At 37.2% G+C, this 21,253-nt stretch overlaps 2 protein-coding genes across 2 annotated transcripts in view; both read right to left on the minus strand.

The window, feature by feature from the left end:
- The window catches only part of LOC107653105 (E3 ubiquitin-protein ligase TRIM39-like), a 6,337-nt gene extending 5,101 nt beyond the window's left edge, over window positions 1-1,236 (minus strand). Inside the window, exon 1 of the mRNA XM_016439742.1 lies at window positions 617-1,236. Within this exon, the coding sequence (XP_016295228.1) occupies window positions 617-1,030 (414 nt within the window). The 5' untranslated portion in view covers window positions 1,031-1,236. The remainder of the gene's footprint in view (window positions 1-616) is intronic.
- A 1,044-nt stretch (window positions 1,237-2,280) lies between these two features.
- The window catches only part of LOC107653120 (kinesin-1 heavy chain), a 30,749-nt gene continuing 11,776 nt past the window's right edge, over window positions 2,281-21,253 (minus strand). Inside the window, exons 2-26 of the mRNA XM_016439755.1 lie at window positions 18,525-18,612; window positions 18,006-18,079; window positions 17,660-17,764; window positions 17,303-17,351; window positions 17,128-17,183; window positions 16,950-17,037; window positions 15,198-15,322; window positions 14,878-14,982; window positions 14,042-14,187; window positions 13,806-13,954; window positions 13,529-13,719; window positions 10,792-10,860; window positions 10,311-10,517; window positions 8,816-8,959; window positions 8,375-8,560; window positions 7,992-8,109; window positions 7,776-7,831; window positions 7,466-7,575; window positions 7,280-7,381; window positions 7,128-7,188; window positions 6,981-7,052; window positions 6,340-6,444; window positions 6,042-6,258; window positions 5,243-5,378; window positions 2,281-5,125 (exon numbers count right to left, since the gene is read on the minus strand). Coding sequence (XP_016295241.1) covers window positions 5,248-5,378; window positions 6,042-6,258; window positions 6,340-6,444; window positions 6,981-7,052; window positions 7,128-7,188; window positions 7,280-7,381; window positions 7,466-7,575; window positions 7,776-7,831; window positions 7,992-8,109; window positions 8,375-8,560; window positions 8,816-8,959; window positions 10,311-10,517; window positions 10,792-10,860; window positions 13,529-13,719; window positions 13,806-13,954; window positions 14,042-14,187; window positions 14,878-14,982; window positions 15,198-15,322; window positions 16,950-17,037; window positions 17,128-17,183; window positions 17,303-17,351; window positions 17,660-17,764; window positions 18,006-18,079; window positions 18,525-18,612 — 2,754 coding nt within the window. The 3' untranslated portion in view covers window positions 2,281-5,125; window positions 5,243-5,247. The remainder of the gene's footprint in view (window positions 5,126-5,242; window positions 5,379-6,041; window positions 6,259-6,339; window positions 6,445-6,980; window positions 7,053-7,127; window positions 7,189-7,279; window positions 7,382-7,465; window positions 7,576-7,775; window positions 7,832-7,991; window positions 8,110-8,374; window positions 8,561-8,815; window positions 8,960-10,310; window positions 10,518-10,791; window positions 10,861-13,528; window positions 13,720-13,805; window positions 13,955-14,041; window positions 14,188-14,877; window positions 14,983-15,197; window positions 15,323-16,949; window positions 17,038-17,127; window positions 17,184-17,302; window positions 17,352-17,659; window positions 17,765-18,005; window positions 18,080-18,524; window positions 18,613-21,253) is intronic.

Consider the following 21,253-nt stretch of genomic DNA (forward strand, 5'->3'; position numbering starts at 1 on the left):
TGAACATTAAAGCATGTCAACATATTCTGTTACACCAAATACACAAAATAATGATCTTTAAAAAAAAGCATCATATGACCCCTTTAAATATATACATGCATGTGTGTGTATTTATATATACTTAATAAATATACACAGTACACACACATATTCTGTAAACAAAAACTTTTATTTTGGATGCGATTAATCGTTTGACAGCACTATATATTACATTATATTTTTATTTTTATAAATATGTATTACATTATTTAAATAAATAAAAATATATAAAAATATATTTTAATAGTCTTTTAAACATTTTATAATAGTACTAGACTGCAATTACAATTTGAACTCAAAACTGGACATGGTACAATAATTTAAGATTACACTCAATTACATGCTTGAAACCTCAAAAGGGCAAAGTATTGGAAGATTTATCAAGGCCTTTGTTTATTGCCTGATAAACTCAAAATGGCCAAGTATTGGCCAATGTATAGGTCATCACTAGAATCATGCAGTTTTGATGACAGTTGCTCTAATCATCTTAAAATATTTTACCTGACACTTCTTCTCTTAACTCCTCATGTTGAATAACTCAAATGCTAAAGTATGTTTTAATGCATCTGTTTCTCACCTTACACTCTTGTGTGGCCTCTTCTATAGCGCTGCACTCGTGAGCTTCATGTTCCTCTCCCTGACACTGATCACAGATCAGCTCCTCGTCCTCCATACAGTACTGAGTCAGTCTCTCTCCATGCTGTCTGCACAGATCTCCATCCTCCGCCGTCTCTCCACCCTCCACGCCGTTTCCCACCCGCTGCGGCTGCCCTTGAAACAACGAGTCGAGCAGCCCCTTCAGCACGCCGTCCAGCAGCTCGCGGCCGTAGCACTCGGTACAGCCCGGTCCGTCCTGTCCCAGCTCATCCTGACACAGCTGCAGGCAAGCCTGGCACAGAGTGTGTCCGCAGGGTAGCAGCAGCGACCCTTCACCCTGGCAGCCTGGGCACAAGGAGTCGCTGGAAGGTGAAGAGGGTTGATCGTCTGACATTATGGTAGTTTTCTGGATGTTGTCCTTCCTCTCTCAGTGTCTGGTCTGCAGCTCTCTGGTTGTTACACAGTCACTGCTGTGCACTGGGTATCAAAGGAAATCCCCGTTTGGATAGTCGGTGGTCTATTTATAAGCGAGTTATTTTGAAGCAAGCTCTAAGTTGTTTATATGCAATGGTGTCTGTGTGGAGAGTTTCGCTTGGTGCAGATCGTAGGGCAAGAGTCTGTTGCTGAGTCACTAGTGCGAGTGTGTGTGTGGTCTGGCATTAAAGCGTAAAGTGATACCACTTTCCTCAAGTGCTCTAATAATATCATCAGTCAAAACCGAATCACTTTTATCTGCGCCAATGCAAAATTTCACCACACTGACAGGAGCAAAGAGGTCCTCTGTTTATCTGCCAGGTCTTTTCTGAAACATTTGTGAAATTTCTTAATGAAAACAAAGCATTACTGAATAATATTTTCTTTAAAAGTAATTTTTCATTAAAAATGTAAATTTTTCCCCTTTTTTAAAAAATGTACAAGGTAAAGTTTTCATCAAGTGATTTCACTGTATTGTTAGCCTAACGAGTTTCTAATATATATGATTTAAAAAAATATAAAGCAGCACAACTGCTTTTCTATCATTTTCTTCAACACTGATAAATGTTTGAGAAGCAAATCAGCGGGGGGAAAAAATCTGCATTTCCATAATTATAATAATATTAATGTATTTCCCAAATACATAAAAAAAAACATTTTAAAGTGTTTCATATATGTATGCATGTATGTATGAGAGAGAGATATTTACAGTATAATTTTTATGTTTTTAAAAGTTGTGTAAAAATACATAGACACGTATAGGTAGAATATGTATTAACCAAGTACAGTAAGGCGCACAAAGTTACATAATTTTAAAAACATTATCTTTTTAGAATGTTATTACATTAATAAGCTCAGGCTTGATAAATCCAAGAAAACGGCATTTCTTTTTCAATGCTTCCCCCACTTGGTCCTTTCATGCATTGATCAAAGTAACTAAATGAAATGTAATTTTGTGTAATTAGTCCCAGTAATTTTTTTCCCCTGTAAGCCTGAGGACATATGGCTACACGTGGTTCTACATCTTTCATAATATATCTGCAGCAATATATAACCATTACAATCCCTAAATTCAACCATAAGGTCGTTCCCGGAAGATAAATTCCAGCAATACAAAATGAAGACGGCTTAGCATGCAACTCTCAAGAGCAAAAAAAAACAAACTCAGTGTGTTTTACCCTATACTTTATTTGCGTTTCATGTCAAGGGGTGAAAACTTGCCTACAGTAAGCAACTGAAGGAAATATACACAGCAATTCAATCTACACACTCTGAAGAACCAACTGTACACATTATCTGATCATCATTACATCTTTCCATTAGAGCCATTTAAACGGAGTGTTTTCCCCAGCAACTGTTAAAAATGCAGATTCAAGGCAAAATGAAATACAAAAAAAAACAATGACACCGTCTTCAAAACACATGACCTCCTGCAGAAGCTCCTCAATAACAATAATTATAAAATTCAGTGAGGAATTCGATGTTTGAGATGCAAATTTTCAGTTTTCAACAAGTGCGGTTTTCAATTGAGATGGTAACATTTTAAAGTGCTTTTAAAAGATTAAATTCGGCGAACAAGACAACTGTTAGACAAATGAGCATTAACCAATGAAATAAAATGGGAGGACTGTTGAGTGCGGTTTTCATTTCCTCTCCGTCGCTTTTCTTCAGTACTGCGAAACGTGCACTACACCAGATTCATATTGCACACAAAAGGTCGTAAAACACCATCTTCAATATTCCCCCTGCTACTACAGTACTACAGTCATTTACACAGGACACCTAGTAGGATCTGGATCCAAATACATGGAAAAACAGAGGGCAATGGAAACCAAGTACACTGGAATCTACATATACTTGTCTTCAAGAAAAAACGATATTCGTAGACTTAAAAAAAGATCAACAAAATAAAATGAACAGCAAAATCCCTAGTCTATAATGAAACAGAAATAAATTAAACAATATTACCTAGTTGCAAGTGCAACAAAATGATTAAATAAACCCCACCCACCGTTAAATAGGCCCCACCCATTAACACGAGTCAATGAAAGGCAGTAACGTTGTGCTGAATGAAAAGCATTGGAACTGTAGAGAGCCAATCAGCAGGTCGATATAAGCAAACGCAAAATCACAAGGCAACCAAAACCACAGCAGACGTTCCACAATCACGTTTTGGTTGTGTGAGCCAGAACTAAATGATGTGCGGGTTTCCCTGGGTTGTTTGCAATGCTCAAACCACTGAAGATTCAGTCACAAAACTTCAAAATATGGACCCTATAATGGACTAAACTGTACCAAAACGCAAGTAAAATCAAATCAAAAGGTAAAAACTCAGGAGTGTAGGTATAATGTGACTTCAATGGCTGTCTGACCATCGCACAAACCTCACTCCAACAAAACGACAAAATTACACTAAATTAACCATTAAGAGGGTTTCTCTAAAGGGGACAAGGGCGGGATGCGATCATTTCCACAGTCAAGAATCCCTTAACACACCCAAAAATGAAACTTTTGCCATCATTTCCTCACTCTCATGCAGTCCCTAACCCTAATAAATTGAGCTTTTCTGTAAAATTAAAACAAGTAGTGAAAAGGAGCTCCAAAAACAAAAAAATATGACAACCTATGAAAATCTCATTTGATGTCAATGACACCAAATGCCATTACATCTCAATCAAATGACAAAGCAAATGAGATTTTAGAGCCACGAAGGGCAAGATCTTAAGTGAATAATGACTTAAATTTCCAATTTGACTTCAGAAGACGTGGAATAAAATCTCTCGATAGTATTTTATGACATTCTGGAGCTTGAAATTGTCCCTGTCTAACCATGTCTGTCCATGTATAAACGTTCTGATATCCTTTCGTGTAGGATGAAAGGACAGTCTAACAGGTTTGGAACGACATGTGGATGAATAAATAATAATGCAAGTGTTCATCGTTGGGTCAACAATCTCTAAAATTAAAAGCTAGGTTCCCTGCCTACTAAAAACAATGTAACCGCAATCCTGCTTGGGAATATTGTAGGTAAAACTAAGAGGAAAAATCCACACACATGATTATTGATGATTTGTAGTGATTGAGCAACGGAGCAGCATCGATACGGCAAACTCTACCTGTTTAAACAGTGAGAACTGAAGTTAAATATTGAAATGAGCACATGACATTAGTATTATTGTTTTTTTTAACCTAGCTACAACTCATCTAAGACCTCAGGCTGTGACATACACACTGGCCTTTATGCTGTAACAATGATTTCTCGTTTTGTGTTCGTACAGTGCTTTAAATATACCTGCAGCTCAGGTGCGTCTACATTAAGCAGCCTTTTCGTTCTCATTTCATGGAACTGCATCTCGTTTGTCTACTTTCAGACGACCCTTTCGTCATAATTTAAATCTTTCTTCTGAACATGTCCATCATTACAAAAACTAGTTCAATGGTTCCATAAATACAGTTCAATTGTATAGTGTTTAACTTACTTTTTTAGGTGAAATGTTCAATAGAAACTACTCAAAGCAAGAGAGAACAAGCTAACTCTCTAACAAACCCAAAATGTGAACGTACATAAGGCTAAAATAATGCAGCTAAGCTAGTAGTTTGTTGTTTTTTTTGTTCCTTTTTTCCATTTTTCATTAATTTCTGCCTTTTTTCTTTTGTAATACATTCAACTTGGCACAGTGAGGGATGTGGAGAGCAGGATGTGAGCAGAAACCTACTGTGCAAGAGTGAAGAGATACACGCTAGTTACACACTGGTGCAAAAGCCTGTCTTTTTTTTTTTTTTTAAGTTTTCTTTATATTTTTAAAGGGAAGATATAAGAGACAAGAATGGAGGAACATCTGTACAGCCCAGACGGGGATAGTATTTCATGTTTCATACACATATATATATATACTTATATTCATTTTCATATGTATAGTATTGAACCCTCCCGTGCTGTGGAATGCCTGTTCAGCTTTTTGGGGTGATATCAGCTTCAGCTGGGGCTACTGGGCTTAAATTCAGCATTCGACAGCTGGAAAGAGTGACAAAGAGAGAGACATAGAGGGGGAAAAAGGAGAAAGATACTTTCCCATTTTACTAACCCATTTTACCTGCATAATGTGACAAGTATTTTGCAGCATGTACTCACTTATTTTACTGTTTGACTACGCCTCCACCACGGATGCCCACTGATTGGTTGTTCTGGAAGAGCCCCGCCCCTGAGCGGTTGACATTGGGGTGGGTGGGAGAGGCAACAGGGGGCTGACCGGGTCTGATTGGCTTGGCTGTGATAGGAGGAAATGACTAGTTAGTCAAGCCAGAAAACAACTTTTGATTGTTTACTAAATTAATCTACTAAATCTATCAATCAAAAATCGCTCCTAAAAGACTGGAATACACTATAAGACTTCTAGTGCACAGATTTTCAGCCTGGACGAATCAATGCTAGTCTGCAAGTTTTGGGCATTCAGAGTTGACAGTTTTTCACCTAGTTTATTATGGGCACAGACTCCAATTTTTTAGCTTTAGATTATGATTCCATTTAGTCAGAGGAAATCAAACAGGTTTAATAATTTGAGCTGATGGAACAACTTGAAAAGTCTGATAGTGTGTGATTATTAGTAGTTTCATTTAAGACGCCCAGTTGTTTAATGCCTAAAAGTTGTTTTAAAAGATGACAACAAACTGAAAAGCTTCAAAACTGGCCATCAATTGTGTTAAATTCAAAGAAATCACGAGATGCACCATGCTTAATCATTTTAATCTACTAACATCCCTAAAAAAGGTGAGAAACACATCTTTGTAGCATTCAACAACTTTTACTGTTCCTCTGTTATAGTATAATCTCTTCAACCCTACCCAAGACAAAATGTCAAAAGACACGTGCCTTCCGTAAGCATTTGGCTGAATCTAACAGCAGCACTTTTTTTAAAAGTGTGTGTGCTAACCGATCTGTGCGGAGTGTCCTCTGCGGGCCATGTTCTTGGCTCTGACGGCCTCTTTGATGCGGTCCACCTCCTGTTGGTAGCGTTTGCGGTCACGGGCTGCATTCTCTTTGGCCTCTTTGAGCGCAGACTCCAGAGCCTTTACGCGCTCCGCTGTCGCCCGCAGGCGCTTCTCCAGCTTGGGCAGCTCACAGCGCAGGTCAGCGTTATCACGCACCAGCTGGACAAAGGAAAGAAAGACGACAGTGAGCGTGTGTGTGTTTTGAGAGTACGCCCATGGTGATGTTTTGAGTGTGTTTACCTGCTTGTGCACTTTAGTGAGCTGCTCAAGGTTGTTCTCAAGGAATGAGATCTTCTGTTTTTGCGCCGCACTGCCGCCGGTGTCATCGGAGTCCATCTCTGCGCTCTGAAAAATATGTTAATGCATAATTCAGGCATGTCTGAGAGTGGTCGATAAACCCATAACTGGAGTTTTATGACGTCTATTAGCTTTGATGGCAGCGACAAACTAAAGGCTACTAGCCCTAAAGAAAAAAAAGAATAAAAAGAAAAGAAAAGAATCAATAAAAAAATAAAATAATAAAATAACAAATGAATGATTAAAAATAGTAATACAATTCTAATAACAGTAATAAAAATATTAAAAATAAAAATAATAAAGTAAACTAATTAATAAAATAATTTAAGAATTATAATAAATAAATGAATAAATAAATGTAAAATAATACAAATAAATTAAAACTTCCAACAGGAACTTCATCAACAGAAAATGTGTTAGACAGCTATACACGGGAACCTATAAAACCATCAACAATCTAATGTTTAGCTTTTAATAGTAACCATAGCTCAGGCTCAGTCATTATAATTTCAAAAAATATCCACATTGAATCTATTTAAGTATCTGGAGTAATTAAGAGAAGAATGTGTACACAATGGTTGTACCTTCTTCACCCGTGTGGCCAGATCCTGAACAAAGAGTTTCCTCAGGTTATGAAGAGTCTGCAGCTCTTTGGCCTGAGGAGAAGAGAGAAATCAAGAGCGTGCACACATGCAAGAAACATCTCTCATACACTGAAGAAAATGACCTACCACTGTCTCCTCCAGGCCTTTGAGATCCTGTCTGGCCTGTTCCCTTCTGTCCTGCATCACCCTGTAAACATATTTTAGCATTAGCATACCAGACCACATTTTTGGCGTATGTGTATCTACTCAAACCTCTGCATGTTCATTGCATGTCGTACGTGAGCTCGTGCAGTTTGCGGCTCTTCTCCTGGTCAGTGGCTTTGAGTTTCTCATGCTCCACCTTCAAACGCTCTTGCTCCAACATGATCTTCTGGTTCTGACTGCAGCCAGAAAACAAAGAAAGGGAAAAATGAGCCCATGTGGCCTTGATTCAGTGCCTGAAGATGTGTATGTTTATGTCTTACTCCTGCAGCTCAGTGATGAGTTTCTCCTTGACCTCCAGCTCATCTCTCAGGCTGCTCAGCTGTTTCTGATGAGCTTCTCTGTGGTTCTGAATCTGTTGCTCAACTGCAACCTGTCCAATCACGCATAGAAAGAAACTATGAATTACAAACTCTCTTTTATTTTTAAATAAATTTAACAGCTCTCAAAAGCCCCCTTTCTGAGTCTTGCGATCTAAATGATTCAACTGCAGAATAGTGTTTAATTAGCAAGACTAAATATGTCTGGAAAAATCATTGTTATGCAATTAATATGTCGTTATAAAATGCTTACCTTGACTTCATTAGCACTTTGTATCTCATCCTCCTTCTCCATGGCATGAACTTTCTCTGCACAAGGGAAAATAAACTTCATCACAACTTCTTTCACACCCAATGCAGTCTCACCACAAGAGGGCAGTAAAAGTTGGTCTGTCTGGGCCACAGTTTTTCATATGGGCATTAAAATGCATTTATGAGAGGAAAGAAAAGCATGTGTGTGTATTTGTACCCTGTGCGCTGAGTTTGACCAGTTCCTCATTGAGAGAGTCAACGTTCTCCTCTAGCTGTCTCTTCTTCTGTTCAATGTTTTGCAGATACTCTGTCAGGGACTTGATCTTTGCTTCATACTGTAGACAAACACAAAAATAAATCTCAGGATCTTTTTAAAGCTTCCTGTAAATGCAATGCTAGTGTTGTAATGGAGAGCATGTGGTGTTTCCATTTAGCTACAGTCATACATTAATGATCTAATAAACATAAGACTGGTTTTACTAGGCGAAGAGCTGTGTAAACGCTCTTTTATGTTCAGTAAAAGAAACTAAAACAAGTTTGAAATGTTATAAGACTTTTGGATGAACTACTCTTGCTTTATCTGGCCATTCTTGCATTTACCTGAGAGATACGGAGCTGACAGGCTGCGAGCTCTTTCTCGTTCTCATCCATCTTCTTGTTGCTCTCAGTCTGAGCGCTTTCCAGCTGTTTGCTGCGCTTCACCAGAGTCCTCACCTCCGACTTCATCTTACTGATGTACAGACGAGCCACTGTGAACTCTTCATCAATGAGACCTCCACCCTCATGCTGCTGAGACAAAACACAGACAGAGAAAGAAAGAGAAATAATTGAGGTTAGAGAGGAGGGTGAACAGTTAAAATAGTGCAAAGGAAGAGGAAAATAAAAAGCAAAGATGAAGAGACAAAATATTAAAGGGGAAAAAAACAGTTTCATAAGGAAAAAGAAAAAAAAATATGCATGTGTGTGTATATATATATATATATATATATATATAAGCGAAAGAGAGGCTAATGCAACAACTTTGGTTTTTTGCCTTTTTACCTTGATGTCATTGCTGCCTACAGCGATGCCAATCTCTGCCAGGTCTTTAAGCAGTGATGACATCATCTCAGCGACTCTCTTCTTCTGATGGTTGGTCATTTCCTTCAGTTTCTGCAGCTCAGAGTCGATAGATGCAAGAACGCTCTGCAGCAACAGACAGCTCAGATCAGCAACCAGTACCAAGATATTCCTTAAAATTACTGTCTTGAACTGATATAGTTACCGTCACATATATAATATAATATAAATGTATTATATTATATGACCCTGTCACATATATAATATTATATAAATATAATAATTAATGTTTTATCTTTTGTAATATTAATTATAAATTAATTATGAACATTATTATAATTACTACTATTAAAGTGCCCCTATTATGCCATTTTTAAGGTTGCTAATATGTGACCCTGGACCACAAAACCAGTCTTAAGTCATTGGGGTATATTTTTAGCAATAGCCAAAAAAACATTGTATGGGTCAAAATTAACGATTTTTCTTTTATGCCAAAAATCATTAGGATATTAAGTAAAGATCATGTTCCATGAAGATATTTTGTAAATTTCCTACCGTAAATATATCAAAAATGTATTATCATTAGTAATATGCATTGATAAGGACTTCATTTGGACAACTTTAAAGGTGATTTTCTCAATATGTTTCTATTTTTTTGCACCCTCAGATTCCAGATTTTCAAATAGTTGTATCTTGGCCAAATATTGTCCTGTCCTAACAATGATGTATAAATCTCAATTTAAAAAAATCGACCCTTATGACTGGTTTTGTGGTCCAGGGTCACATATTGTTTTATTAGTCTCCTAAAACAGGTTTACATGCATGCAAGCTCAAAAAACATGTTAGTTTTCTAAAAAAATTGATTTAATTTTACCTAATTTCTAAATGATTCGTAAACGACTCGTGCGAAGCAGTTCAAAGAATCAGTCTCTCTAAACCCCTCCTTTCCGTGAGCCAGAAATGTTACTGTTTGTGGGCGGGCAAGTTGGCGACGTAGTACGTGGGCAGACATTATACAAATGTGTTACTTCGTGACGTAGAGCCGTAACAGCATAAGATTCGAATTCCTGATGACTCGTTTAGGCGATTGCGAGCCGACTGTTTTTTTTTTTGATAGACAATAAATTTAATTATAATTCCTGATGACTCGTTTAGGCGATTGCGAGCCGACTGTTTTTTTTTTTGATAGACAATAACTTTATTTATCGTGCACTGTCGGCTTCACAATTTTGCAGATAGTTTATGTTCACATACAGCTACATGACACACTGCATGAAAGGTAATATTCGAAAAGGCATAATAGGGGCACTTTAACAACATTAGATTTTCTTCTGTCTTCTAAAGATTTGAATCTAACTTGACGTCTAGACAAAAAGAGAAGAAAATGTTCAAGCAAAAGTAAATTACAACTTTTCGGTGAAAGTGAATTAAACAATAGTGAAGAAAATTGTGTTTTTAATGACGAGTTTCTCCTCACAGATTTCTGGTTGAGCTCTTCATTTAGGGCTTCAAACTCCTTGGACTTGTCCTCAACCTCCTGACTCTTCTGATCATAGTTAACTGCAAGCTCCTCCAGGGCCTGCAGCACCTCCTTCACCTCCTCTTTAGACGCCTCGTTCTCCATCTGAAGACGGGTGAGCTCCGCCTGCAGGTTGTCATGGTCCCTTCGCGTTGAGACCAGCAGCTACAACACAAAGATCTTTGTGTTGGATCATCAGTGTCAAATTATTGAGGAGAGAGAAGAGGGGAATGTGATGGGAACTCATCGCAACATGTAAGGAGCATGTGCACTTGGCCAGAACGTTATTTATTATTTAGCTTTTAATGGCAAAGGGCAAACCCCAACTCCTGAGTTTTTATAGTCTCCAGATAATTCACAGCCAACTAGGAGACAGGACACTGTTCTTATTTATGGGAAATAACGTAAATCTGATGTGTGGTGCATGTTTAAGTCTCACCTCTTCCTGATCCAACATCTGCTGCTTGAGTTTCTCAGCCAGCTGAGACTGCTGATTTATCTCATCATCCTAAAAGCAGAGAGCAGAGAGAAACAGAATAATTGTAATGAATGAGTCTTGAAACCAGTGGTGGCTCATGGGTTTTAAAATGGAGGAGGCACACTAATTGTATTGGTCTGGGATCCCTGCCGATTATTATTATTATAATTTGCTTAACCACTTTAAAATGGCTTTTTGGTTGCTTTTAGTCAGAAAACGTAAAGAATGAAGCAAACATCCATCCCTTCTTAAAAGTCTGTGATAAAAGAGAGCTGGCTGTTGCGCCATTTAATTAAGCCGACTGCTGTAGCCTATATCCAGCTTAGGCCGTTTTCCCTTTCTTTAAATTTGTATATATACTGTTTGAATGACAGCTTGGTAAATCTGTTGGCAATCAAATATTCAATATCGCTACTCATCATAAGTACTTGGTACATTATCAGCACAGCGGCAGACGTTCAAACTAATATCACGTAATTTACGTCTCTTTGATGATTGGTGGATATCAGAAGCGAGGCTAGCCTCCCTTGCCAGGGTTCTTTTCTCAACACTCCTCAGCGCTGAAAGTGAACACTCGATGGTGACTGGCTAATTGTTTTTACCAACAAAGGCACGAGAGCTCAGCGCTCGCTCGGCCTCCCCCTACCCTTCTCTATCATTAGCAGTTGTAATTACATCAGCAGATTCGACACATTCGCGATAGAAAAGTGGCGCTTTCACGTTATGGTATTACAACTGAAATTACAAACAAAATATACACATTCTGAGACATGAACTGAAATTAATTGTGAATTTTATTAACATTAAATCGTCCTCCTCCCATTTTCACCTCAAAATTATGGGGAAGCTGTGCCTCCCCTGCCTCCCCCGATGAGCCGCCACTGCTTGAAATGCATCTTTATTTTACAATGGAACTTATTGTTCTGTTATTACCAATTATGCACTTCAAAAGTTAAAAGTCTGGGGTCAGTATGATATAATATTAAGTAATATTAATAGAAAAAAATCTAAATACTATTCAAAATATACTATTTACTAGGGGTGCTCCGATCAGGATTTTTGAGGCCGATCACCGATCACAGAAAGCAGTACCTGCCGATACGATCACCGATACCGATCTTTTTAAAGCCTTCTTTTTATCATGTAGAATTATTTATAGTGATCATCCAATCAAGATTTGTAGACATTTATTCAGGGCCTGAATTTTATTTTTGAAAATGAATTCCCCTCTTAGGTGACTCCTGTGAGAGGGGACTTTTTTTTATTTGGGGGTGGAGGGGGGCATTTTTTAGACATTTTTCAAAAATATATTTCTCTCACCTAAATGTTTGATCATGCCATGCATTTTCGTTTCGACAATCGTGCAATTGTTGCACAATAGCTTACACACAGCACAAGCCTGATTTTGTGAGCTGTATGTGAGGTGGCCTTTTACGCCAGGTTCACACATACTCCGTTTGCAGTGCATATGCAGTCCATGTGTGGTACGTAAGCGATGCAGAAGCAGCACGGACTCTCATAGTGCTTTCACACAGGAGTCTGCAACTGATCCGTGGCTGTTTACTACAAACACAACATTTATCCATTATTTTGATTTCAAATCCAAACATTGTTACTTAAAATGTTACTTTTCAGCATTGAGATTATTTATTTATTTATTTTTTTTACACAGTATAGTAATGCAATCTTTTATAGAGGTGTTTAAAAGCAATAAATATTAGAAACACATTATTCAATGCTTTTTACTTTTGCATTTACTTCTAGATTTATATACTAAGTTGCTCAAGCAAGTGGCAAAACATTTAAACTACTTTTCTTACATTATCACAAACATTCTAAATTAAAACTTACCATTGACAGAGACAATCAGCTCTACTGCCTTTTCTTTTGCATTTAAATCTTTATTACAAGCAATCCTGCGGTTTATAAAGAACTTTGTTTTCCTACCTCCACGAATGCCATCTATTATCGCCTTGTTTATCTAAAAGTGCCCTTTTCCTTTAAACCTAGCCAAAAAGCCATAGCCTGACAGTAGAGTTTAATTATATGCATTTATGGTGTAATTACTACATTTTCGTGTCAATCCATGTTCATATTTACCGCAAACCATGCGCTGTCACTTTAATTCAGCGCATGCAGCGCAGCAAAAATAGACTCGATCTCTGCACTGCAGCAGACGCACCGCTCCTGGAATGCACTGCCGAACCGCAACCGTGTGCAGTGTGAACGCTTTAATCCATTAACATGAGCGCGGAAAATATACGCACCGCATACACACTGCAAATGGAGTATGTGCGAACCTGGCGTTATGTGTGTGCGCTGCGAGTGTGCATGAGCGCACGGTCTCCAGGAGAGCACGTGAGTGCTGAATGGTTTAAACACTGGGAATAATTAAAAAGAAATTCAATTTATAAACTTTAGTGATGATGCGACACTGCCTCAATTGCGCAAGTGACAATTCCTTTGTCAACTGTGCAGCGTGCAGCTCGCTTAGTGCAGATGCGATGTGATTTGAAGCCATTTGCGCATTTTGAGAGAGAAAGAGAGAGCGCGCGCAGTGATTCACTCATGCTGTTTGTGAAATTATCTCTCAGAGAAAGTTTACAAATTACTTTATAAGTATAAGCAATAAGTAAGTAATAAGTAATAAGCAAATGTCCAAAATCTTCGTTCATTCAAGATCAGTAGTTCATCTTACCTTGTCATCAAGCTGTTTGTAGAGTTTGGCCAATTCAGCCTCACACTTCTCACGCTCAGCGTCAGTGAATTTAGGGCCGGGCATGCTGGGAGACGAGGTGATTTTATCATTATTCATCACATTATCCAGGGCCAGAACATCAGCGTTTGCCTTCTCCTTATCGTACTGCTCCTCAATGGGAACACTCTCACCTAAAAACACACAAAACACAATAGAGTTGTGTGCAATTATCATTGAATACAGCTGAATGAGTATGAAGCGGGTGTCATTACAGTACCGTTCCTCCAGCGGTTGAGCTCGTTCTCCAGCCAGGTGATGGTGTTCTTTAGTGTTTTGTTCTTCTCTTTCTCCTTCTCGTATTTCTTCTTCCACTGCTCGGCTGTCAGCTCCACGTTCACACACACTGTGTTCTTGATGGTCTTTGCTCTGAAAACAGTAAAAAAAAAACAATAATTACTTGGCGCTCAAAACAAAAGTTTTGTTAAAACTCTCAGTGTGTGTATATCTCATCACCTCTGTCCGAACATGAGCGTAGTTTTGGTCTCTGCCTCGTTGTAGGAGGATGGAGAGCAGCAGATCACTATAGTGGTCCTGCAGTTTCCACCCAGAGAATCCTGCAAGATCCTCGTCATCTTACTGTCTCTGTAGGGAATGTACGTCTGATGGGGGGAAATAAATATTTATTCATTAACCTTCCATCTATGAAAAAATAAACACTTTCTGCTGAATTACAAAAAAGGCCCAATATTATCTAATTTGGTGATGAGTTCAAAAATATCAATAAAAAAACTTTCTATCATGTAGTTTTTTTCCACAAAACATTAAGATTTTTTTTTATTCATATACATGTATCAGCTTTAATGCACTTATCAGAACAAAAAATAAACTTACTCCATTTAATGTCAATGAACTTTGCATATACAAGTTTATAAATAAATACGCTCTTTTTAATCTGTAATTTTCTGTTGCTGTTTGGATGTATTAAAACACCCACAGATGCAGCAGAAAAATCTGGGTAATGTCTGCATTTTCTTCCATAATTATAACCTTGAAATCAGGATAATGCATAAAATAATATCTCCAGAATCATTCATACATGTGAAAATCCGCTGAAAACTGAACAAACAGTTGTAATTAGGCTCAAAAATATGTATTTGTGGCAGTTTATCTGGTGATTAAGCGATAATACAAGACAAGTACATCACATTTTGTAAGAAAGAAACATGCTCGAGAAAAACAGGCTCTCTTATTGGAATCGGCACCCCAAAATTAGTAAGAATCAAGCGTTGGATTTCATTCAGCAAATATGATGCAGGGCAGTGAATTGTACAATTGTACATCACACCTACCGTTCCTTCTGCCAGAGCAGAGATGACGTTGCCCAGAGCGGAAAGAGATTTGTTAATGTTTTTGGCTTCATCCAACACAGCACCCTCTGCTCCAGTTTTACTGACCTGCAGTCAAAAACATCAAATCAGAGCCAGTGCCGCCATAAATGAAACTAACATTATTAAGGAACTAATCAAATCACATATACTATTATGGGTTCTGAAGTGAAACCAGCTGAGAATAACAGAGGTAAAACAATTCTGTGAATGGGTTTAAAATAGAAATAGAGAGAAGTGAAAGAGGGGAAAAGGAAGTGAAAAGCGAGAAGCAGAAATATTACCTTCTCGCTTCCTGCTAAATCCACCAGGTAAAGTTTCCCGCTCAGTTTCTGCTCCGTCTGTGTGTTCTCTTGCTTGACGTTTATCAGGAAGATACTGTGACTCCTGGAGCTGTGCTCGTTCATGTCTGACACGCACCACAGAGAAAGCATAAGTTTTCATTTCCACTCAACTTTAAGTACATGCACACAACACAGGGCTCGACAATAAGGACTGCCTGATGGCATTTAACAATATTAAATTAACCCCTAAGCCAGCGTGAAAGACGTTCGGGACAGTAGACGGATTCGTCACTTGCCTGATCGGGCCACTTCAGCTTCGTCACGAAATTTTATCATTTGCATGCGTTTTTAAGCCTTGTTAATTAAAAAATTCAAGTGATTAAAACGCATTTGTGCACGAAAGACAACTACAGAACACAGCGCGCGCACAGACAGCCGCGTGGCAAATACATACAAAAGTATGTCAAAATACCCCTCTTGGCAAGAAACTTTGTAGCTTTAACAATGATTAATCTATATTTAATTTATACACTGGAGTAGGCTACAGATGCACCGATCGACCGTCCATTTTTTGTTTTATTTCAGACTATCTTCTGTTCCGTGCTTGCACACAAACTGCACTGCAATCATTTTCCCAAATGCCATTTGTGTGAAAATATTACGTTATTATTATAATTAGTCTGTAAACGGCCGTTAACTGAGGCCAGAGACTATGAAGTCGGACACAAAGAGGAGAAAATACTGTAGCAGTCAGAGCAAGATCACTATTCACGATGCACGAAATATAGGAAGAAAATTCAAACATTGAATTTTATATGAATGTGTTTCTGAGGGGAACTGGATGTTTTCAGAAATGGCATTGTCTTTGTCTCCGTATAATGCATTTAAATTAGTGCTGCTGTGTTTACAGCGTTAACCAAGGAAACCGCCTTCTGTCAGAGAGTGAATCTACGTCTCATTCAGCCCGTCTACCGTTTCGGTGTCATGCAGATGTTTTCTGTAGCATAATTTCACAAAGCTAAAGTCAGACCACTCTGTTTTTGCTTCAGATTTTGAAATTATACAGTCTAATAAAAATCAAACATTGCACATGTATTGTTTTTTTTGGGGGGGGTCAATTAATGATTAAAATGCAGTGGCTGCTTCTAATTTCAAATGGTTATGAAAAATCAAGGTGCAACACAGAGTGAAGAATATGCAAATGTTATTTTATGTGTGATTTTTCAATTTATGTACCTGAACATACTACAAACATAACCTAAAGCATAATTTAATTCATCTTTGTGCTATAGGCCTATATTTAATTGTGCTATTACTTGTAATTTGTTCATTTGTTTTTATTTACTAGCTGTCACTTGTCTTTAATAATGTTTAAACTTTATATTTATGTTTATTTTTGGCTAGTGATTTTTGCTGTGGTATCGAAATTGAAATAGAGAATTGTAAAATCTAATTGGTATCTAAAATATTGGTGTCATTAAGCTTATTTATTAGAATACAAGATAAGATCAAAAACAATGATAACAGCAACTATTTTATTTTTTTGTGGCAGGGCCAGTAGAAAAAATCCTTAGCGTTAATCCCTGCAACAGGACATGTTTTTAGTATAAACATCTTATTATAAACAAATAAGAAAGAAGGTCCTGAAACTACTCGCGCTAATATAACTCAACAAGAGCAACAGGTGTGGAAAAGTTCAGACTGCTAAAAACAGCTATGCAGTGCGCGTCTGACTGATTTGCATGGGCTTACTTGTGACAGCCACATGTCTGTTGGATTTGCCTTCATCAATGGTGTCCATCACTTCCTCTGGGCTACACACAAACCGTTCAGTACAACCCTGCAGATGGAGAAAGAGATAGACAGGGAAAACATGTGAACCACTCCTTCACTAATACAGGCACAGCTAATTACTAAAACACAGCCTCACCTTTACGTAAGGAACTCTGTTCTTGTCTTCATGTACAGACAGGTTGGTCTTAGACACTGAAAGAAAAATTCTGATTATTATTATTTTTAATACGATTACACTCAGATTACACAATCTCTAATAAATGAAACAATGCAAAAATGATCAAATCTGTATCATATTCAGTCATACGTACCATCCAGCAAATCCCTGATCTTGTCCAGGTAAATCTCAAAATAGGAGACCTGCCAATGCAGAACAGCTCTGTGAATTTCATTACCAGCAGTCTGAAATTATTACACTGTTGTTCAAAAGTTTGGGGAGAGTACTTTTTATTTTTTGAAAAAAAAAAAAAAAAAAAGTCTTACCAAGGCTGCATGCATTTTATTAATATTGTGAAATAATATAACTCTAATACACACCACACACACAGACATCTCCAAGATTCCTACTTTTGGTCTTTAAATTTCCAAGTCATTAATTTTTTTAAAGTCTGAAAATGTCAGTGGGAACCCTGTGAATAATTAGCCCCGATTTGTTGTGCATTTCAAACCTTGATATGGAATTCCAGGTTTTCATCCATAGAGTAAATGTAGTTGAATATATCCTGGACAATCCGCGGAATAATGCCCATGCCATCTTGATCATGCAGGTTCCCCTAAACAATCACATAAACAAATATTCAATCGTTATGATAACGTGATGATTTACGGTGCAATAAAGGTACTGATAGTTCTGACTGGCAAAAACATTAGAAAAATATTAAATCTTAAGAAAACTGAATCAGCAAAAAAACACAATGAGTTTGTTTTAAAAAAGCCAATTGAAAATCATACTGCCAGTTGCAAAAAACAATTCTTTAAGACTCTGAATTTGTTTATTTCTAGATGAATTCTCACCTCCATGGTGTGTGTTTTTCCAGAGGAGGTTTGCCCATAAGCAAATATTGTACCGTTATAACCCTCAAGCACATCTGCAGGGCACAACACAAAAAAAACATACCATTTGAATAAATTTATTTGTTTATGATTTAATGCCATGTCAGCAGCAATGGCTATACGCATGGCAAAAACAATTTAACAGCATCACTCAATTCAACCAACATTCTTTCAATAGAATGTTCACGTTTTAACAAGTTTGTCTTAAAATGTCAACATACAAAATAATAAAAAATAAAAAAAACAATACAAACTAAAATAACAATAACAACAATAATAGCAATTACTATTTGAATGAATGCCCCATATAAGAAATATGGTATTTAGTGATGCTTGATTGATATCAATGGCATAATATAAATTAATTATTAAAGACCAAAATTAATGGCATCATGAAAGTTTTTTTTAGAGTCAATTAATTATAACTATTTTCTGAATCATGATCTGGTTGCTATGTCTCCTGGAGGACTCCTTTCTCACCTTTAACAATCTTCTGAGCACAAGCGTTGTAAACCTGCTCCTGAGAAGTGTTAGACTGAAACACCCGATCAAACACATACGGCTTTCCCTGAAGAGAGAGAGAGAGACAGACATACAATGAATGAGACATTGTTTCTCAAGCATCAGTGAGGTGTGGCAAGGAAGCCATCAGCCTGTGGCACTGCTGAGGAACTATTGAGCCTTCAGCTCGTCTGTATTGTTGGATCGACTGTTTCTCATCTTTCTCTTGAAAATATCCCATAGATTCCATATAGATCTCCCAAGTGTTTGAATCGGCTTTGCTTGACAGTATTCATGCTTGCGGTCATCCCTGTTGCTTGTGCACCTTTTCCTAACCAATGTCTTCCTTCCAGTCAACTTTGCATTTAATATGCTTTGATACAGCACTCTGTGAACAGCCACCCTTTTTTCATTTAATTTAACATTTAATGTTCATTTAACTCAAATGTAAATATTATAATATTTTGAGATACTGGATTTTGTATGTTTTGAAATGTTTTTACTTGTAATGAATCTAGAATATATGTAAGTTTCACTTTTTGAAATAATTTACAAAAAAATTTAACTTTTTCACGATATTTTCATTTTTTGAGATGCGCCTGTATGTATGTATGTATGTATGTATGTATGTATGTATGTATGTGTATATATATATATATATATATATATATAGTACACACACAGTCATAAGACTCAAAGATGATCCTTCAGAGAAATGTCTTACACCTAAGAGAATAAACTAAGCATGACCCTCATTACTACAGGCTAAAAAAATATATATATCCTTCCCTCCTGTTACAAATAGCTCTAACCTTTAACAAAAACAGCAGACTTAGTAAATCAGGTATGAAATTCAGCTGTTATAACACAATAAGAGCATTTTATAAGAGGTCTTCTTCCAGGCATGAGCTCACTCTGTACGGCTATAAACAGATTAACAGGGAACATTCTATTTAATAGCAGCCTTGATTTCAGAATTTTTTTTACTTTTTATTTTTTTACTTATTACTGGTTCTCTAAAGGTATAGTCTAATGACTAGAATTACACCATCTGTAAGATGAAAATCATTACAAAAATTGAGAAGACAAAGGTATTCTCATCAAATACAGCATTGTAACTGATGCAACTGATTTTTTTAAAATACCAATAATATTTCAAAATACAGTTAATATACCACTACTAGTGTTTTATATAAAATGTTAAAACTGTGAGCTTGTGAATTGTATGTGACAAGCATAAGACTGAACGCACCTAAATATTTTTTACATATTTTACTTTAATGAAAAAGTTTAACAAGCAAATCAGTCTGCAAGTAATTCAACCAGTAACTGATATGAATCATCTGGACTAGACTGCATCATCAAATGACTCACTCGCCTATATGTTGAAGAAAATAGTACATCCTTAAAGAAACCGTGTCAAAAAAAAAAAAAGACTCTTTCTCACAGATGACATTGTTTACATATAACCATATCTGTCAGCTGTGCATCTCTAAAATAGAGGTAAAGGCACAAATAATCTACGCAATAAAAGACATAAATTGTTACCAGTTTGACAATGAATACATTTAATCTTTATCCATTAGAAGGCAATTTCCGTTGATAGCATTTCAATCACAGGAGGAACATGTGCATGAGATGTAAGAATGTGATGTCAGCATTGGCAGTGATTACAGTAGAAACTAGGGCTGTGCGATTTGGGGGAAAATATCAAATTGCGATTTTTTTGACAGATATTGTGATTGCGATTTGATTTGCGATTTTAAATTTGCAAAGTCAGGCTTCGGCTCAATATTGTCAATAATGTGCATCACAGTATGGGTATCATTACCCTGCTGAAAAAAGCAATAGAAACCATCACAGAAATTCTTATAGTTTCCATTAAACCATTACAAAATTACTTTTTGTTTTGGGCATTATTCCAATAGGAATTACTGTTGTTCTATTGGTTGCCATCTGCCAGATTACATCCCACCAATAGAATCCATTAAATAGACACCATTCTAGTTTACATTCAAACCAATACAATTCCCATTATAACCCTGAAATCCATTAAATTTAATTTATTTGTCCATATAAAACAGAGCCATGTAGAATGTCAGTATAAATGGTAGTCAGTGTGTCAGCAGATACATGTGTGTAACAAGTATGAAAGACAGTAGTCCAACCAAACACAGTCCATGGATCCTCCAAGAACAACAACCATCCCCAAAGGAGATGGATCAACGGTGGTGGCGATCTCCCGTATCTCTCACATCTCATCAGTCCTCCGGTAGCCTCATGTGTAACCCAAGGTACGGAGCAAACAAAGACAGCTCAAGCTCCGCACAAGCCCAGCCCACGCTCACGCCCCCCTTGCCATCTCTGTCCCAGTCTTTTGTAGAGCGCCATCATTACCTTCAGGTGTGCAACCACTCCCCTCAGCCAAATCACCTGTAGCTCAGAAATAACCGGTTACTTGCTGGAACCGTCACACTTTACATTCAGATAAACTCCCATTCATTCACACAAGATGATCACTAATCACCTTACAACTGATTGACACCCATCAGAAGACAATACATCACAATCCAGTCAAATATACAGCTGAGACCCCACACAAGACACATCAGGGCCCGTATTCACAAAACATTTTATCTTACCACTAAGAGTTCTCCTAAATAGCAGTAAAAGTTTTTAGCTAAGAGTTTTCTCTTAAAACCAATTCA

This window comes from Sinocyclocheilus anshuiensis, unplaced genomic scaffold (genome assembly GCF_001515605.1).
Source record: "Sinocyclocheilus anshuiensis isolate Anshui unplaced genomic scaffold, SAMN03320099.WGS_v1.1 scaffold1328, whole genome shotgun sequence".
Taxonomy (NCBI): domain Eukaryota; kingdom Metazoa; phylum Chordata; class Actinopteri; order Cypriniformes; family Cyprinidae; genus Sinocyclocheilus; species Sinocyclocheilus anshuiensis.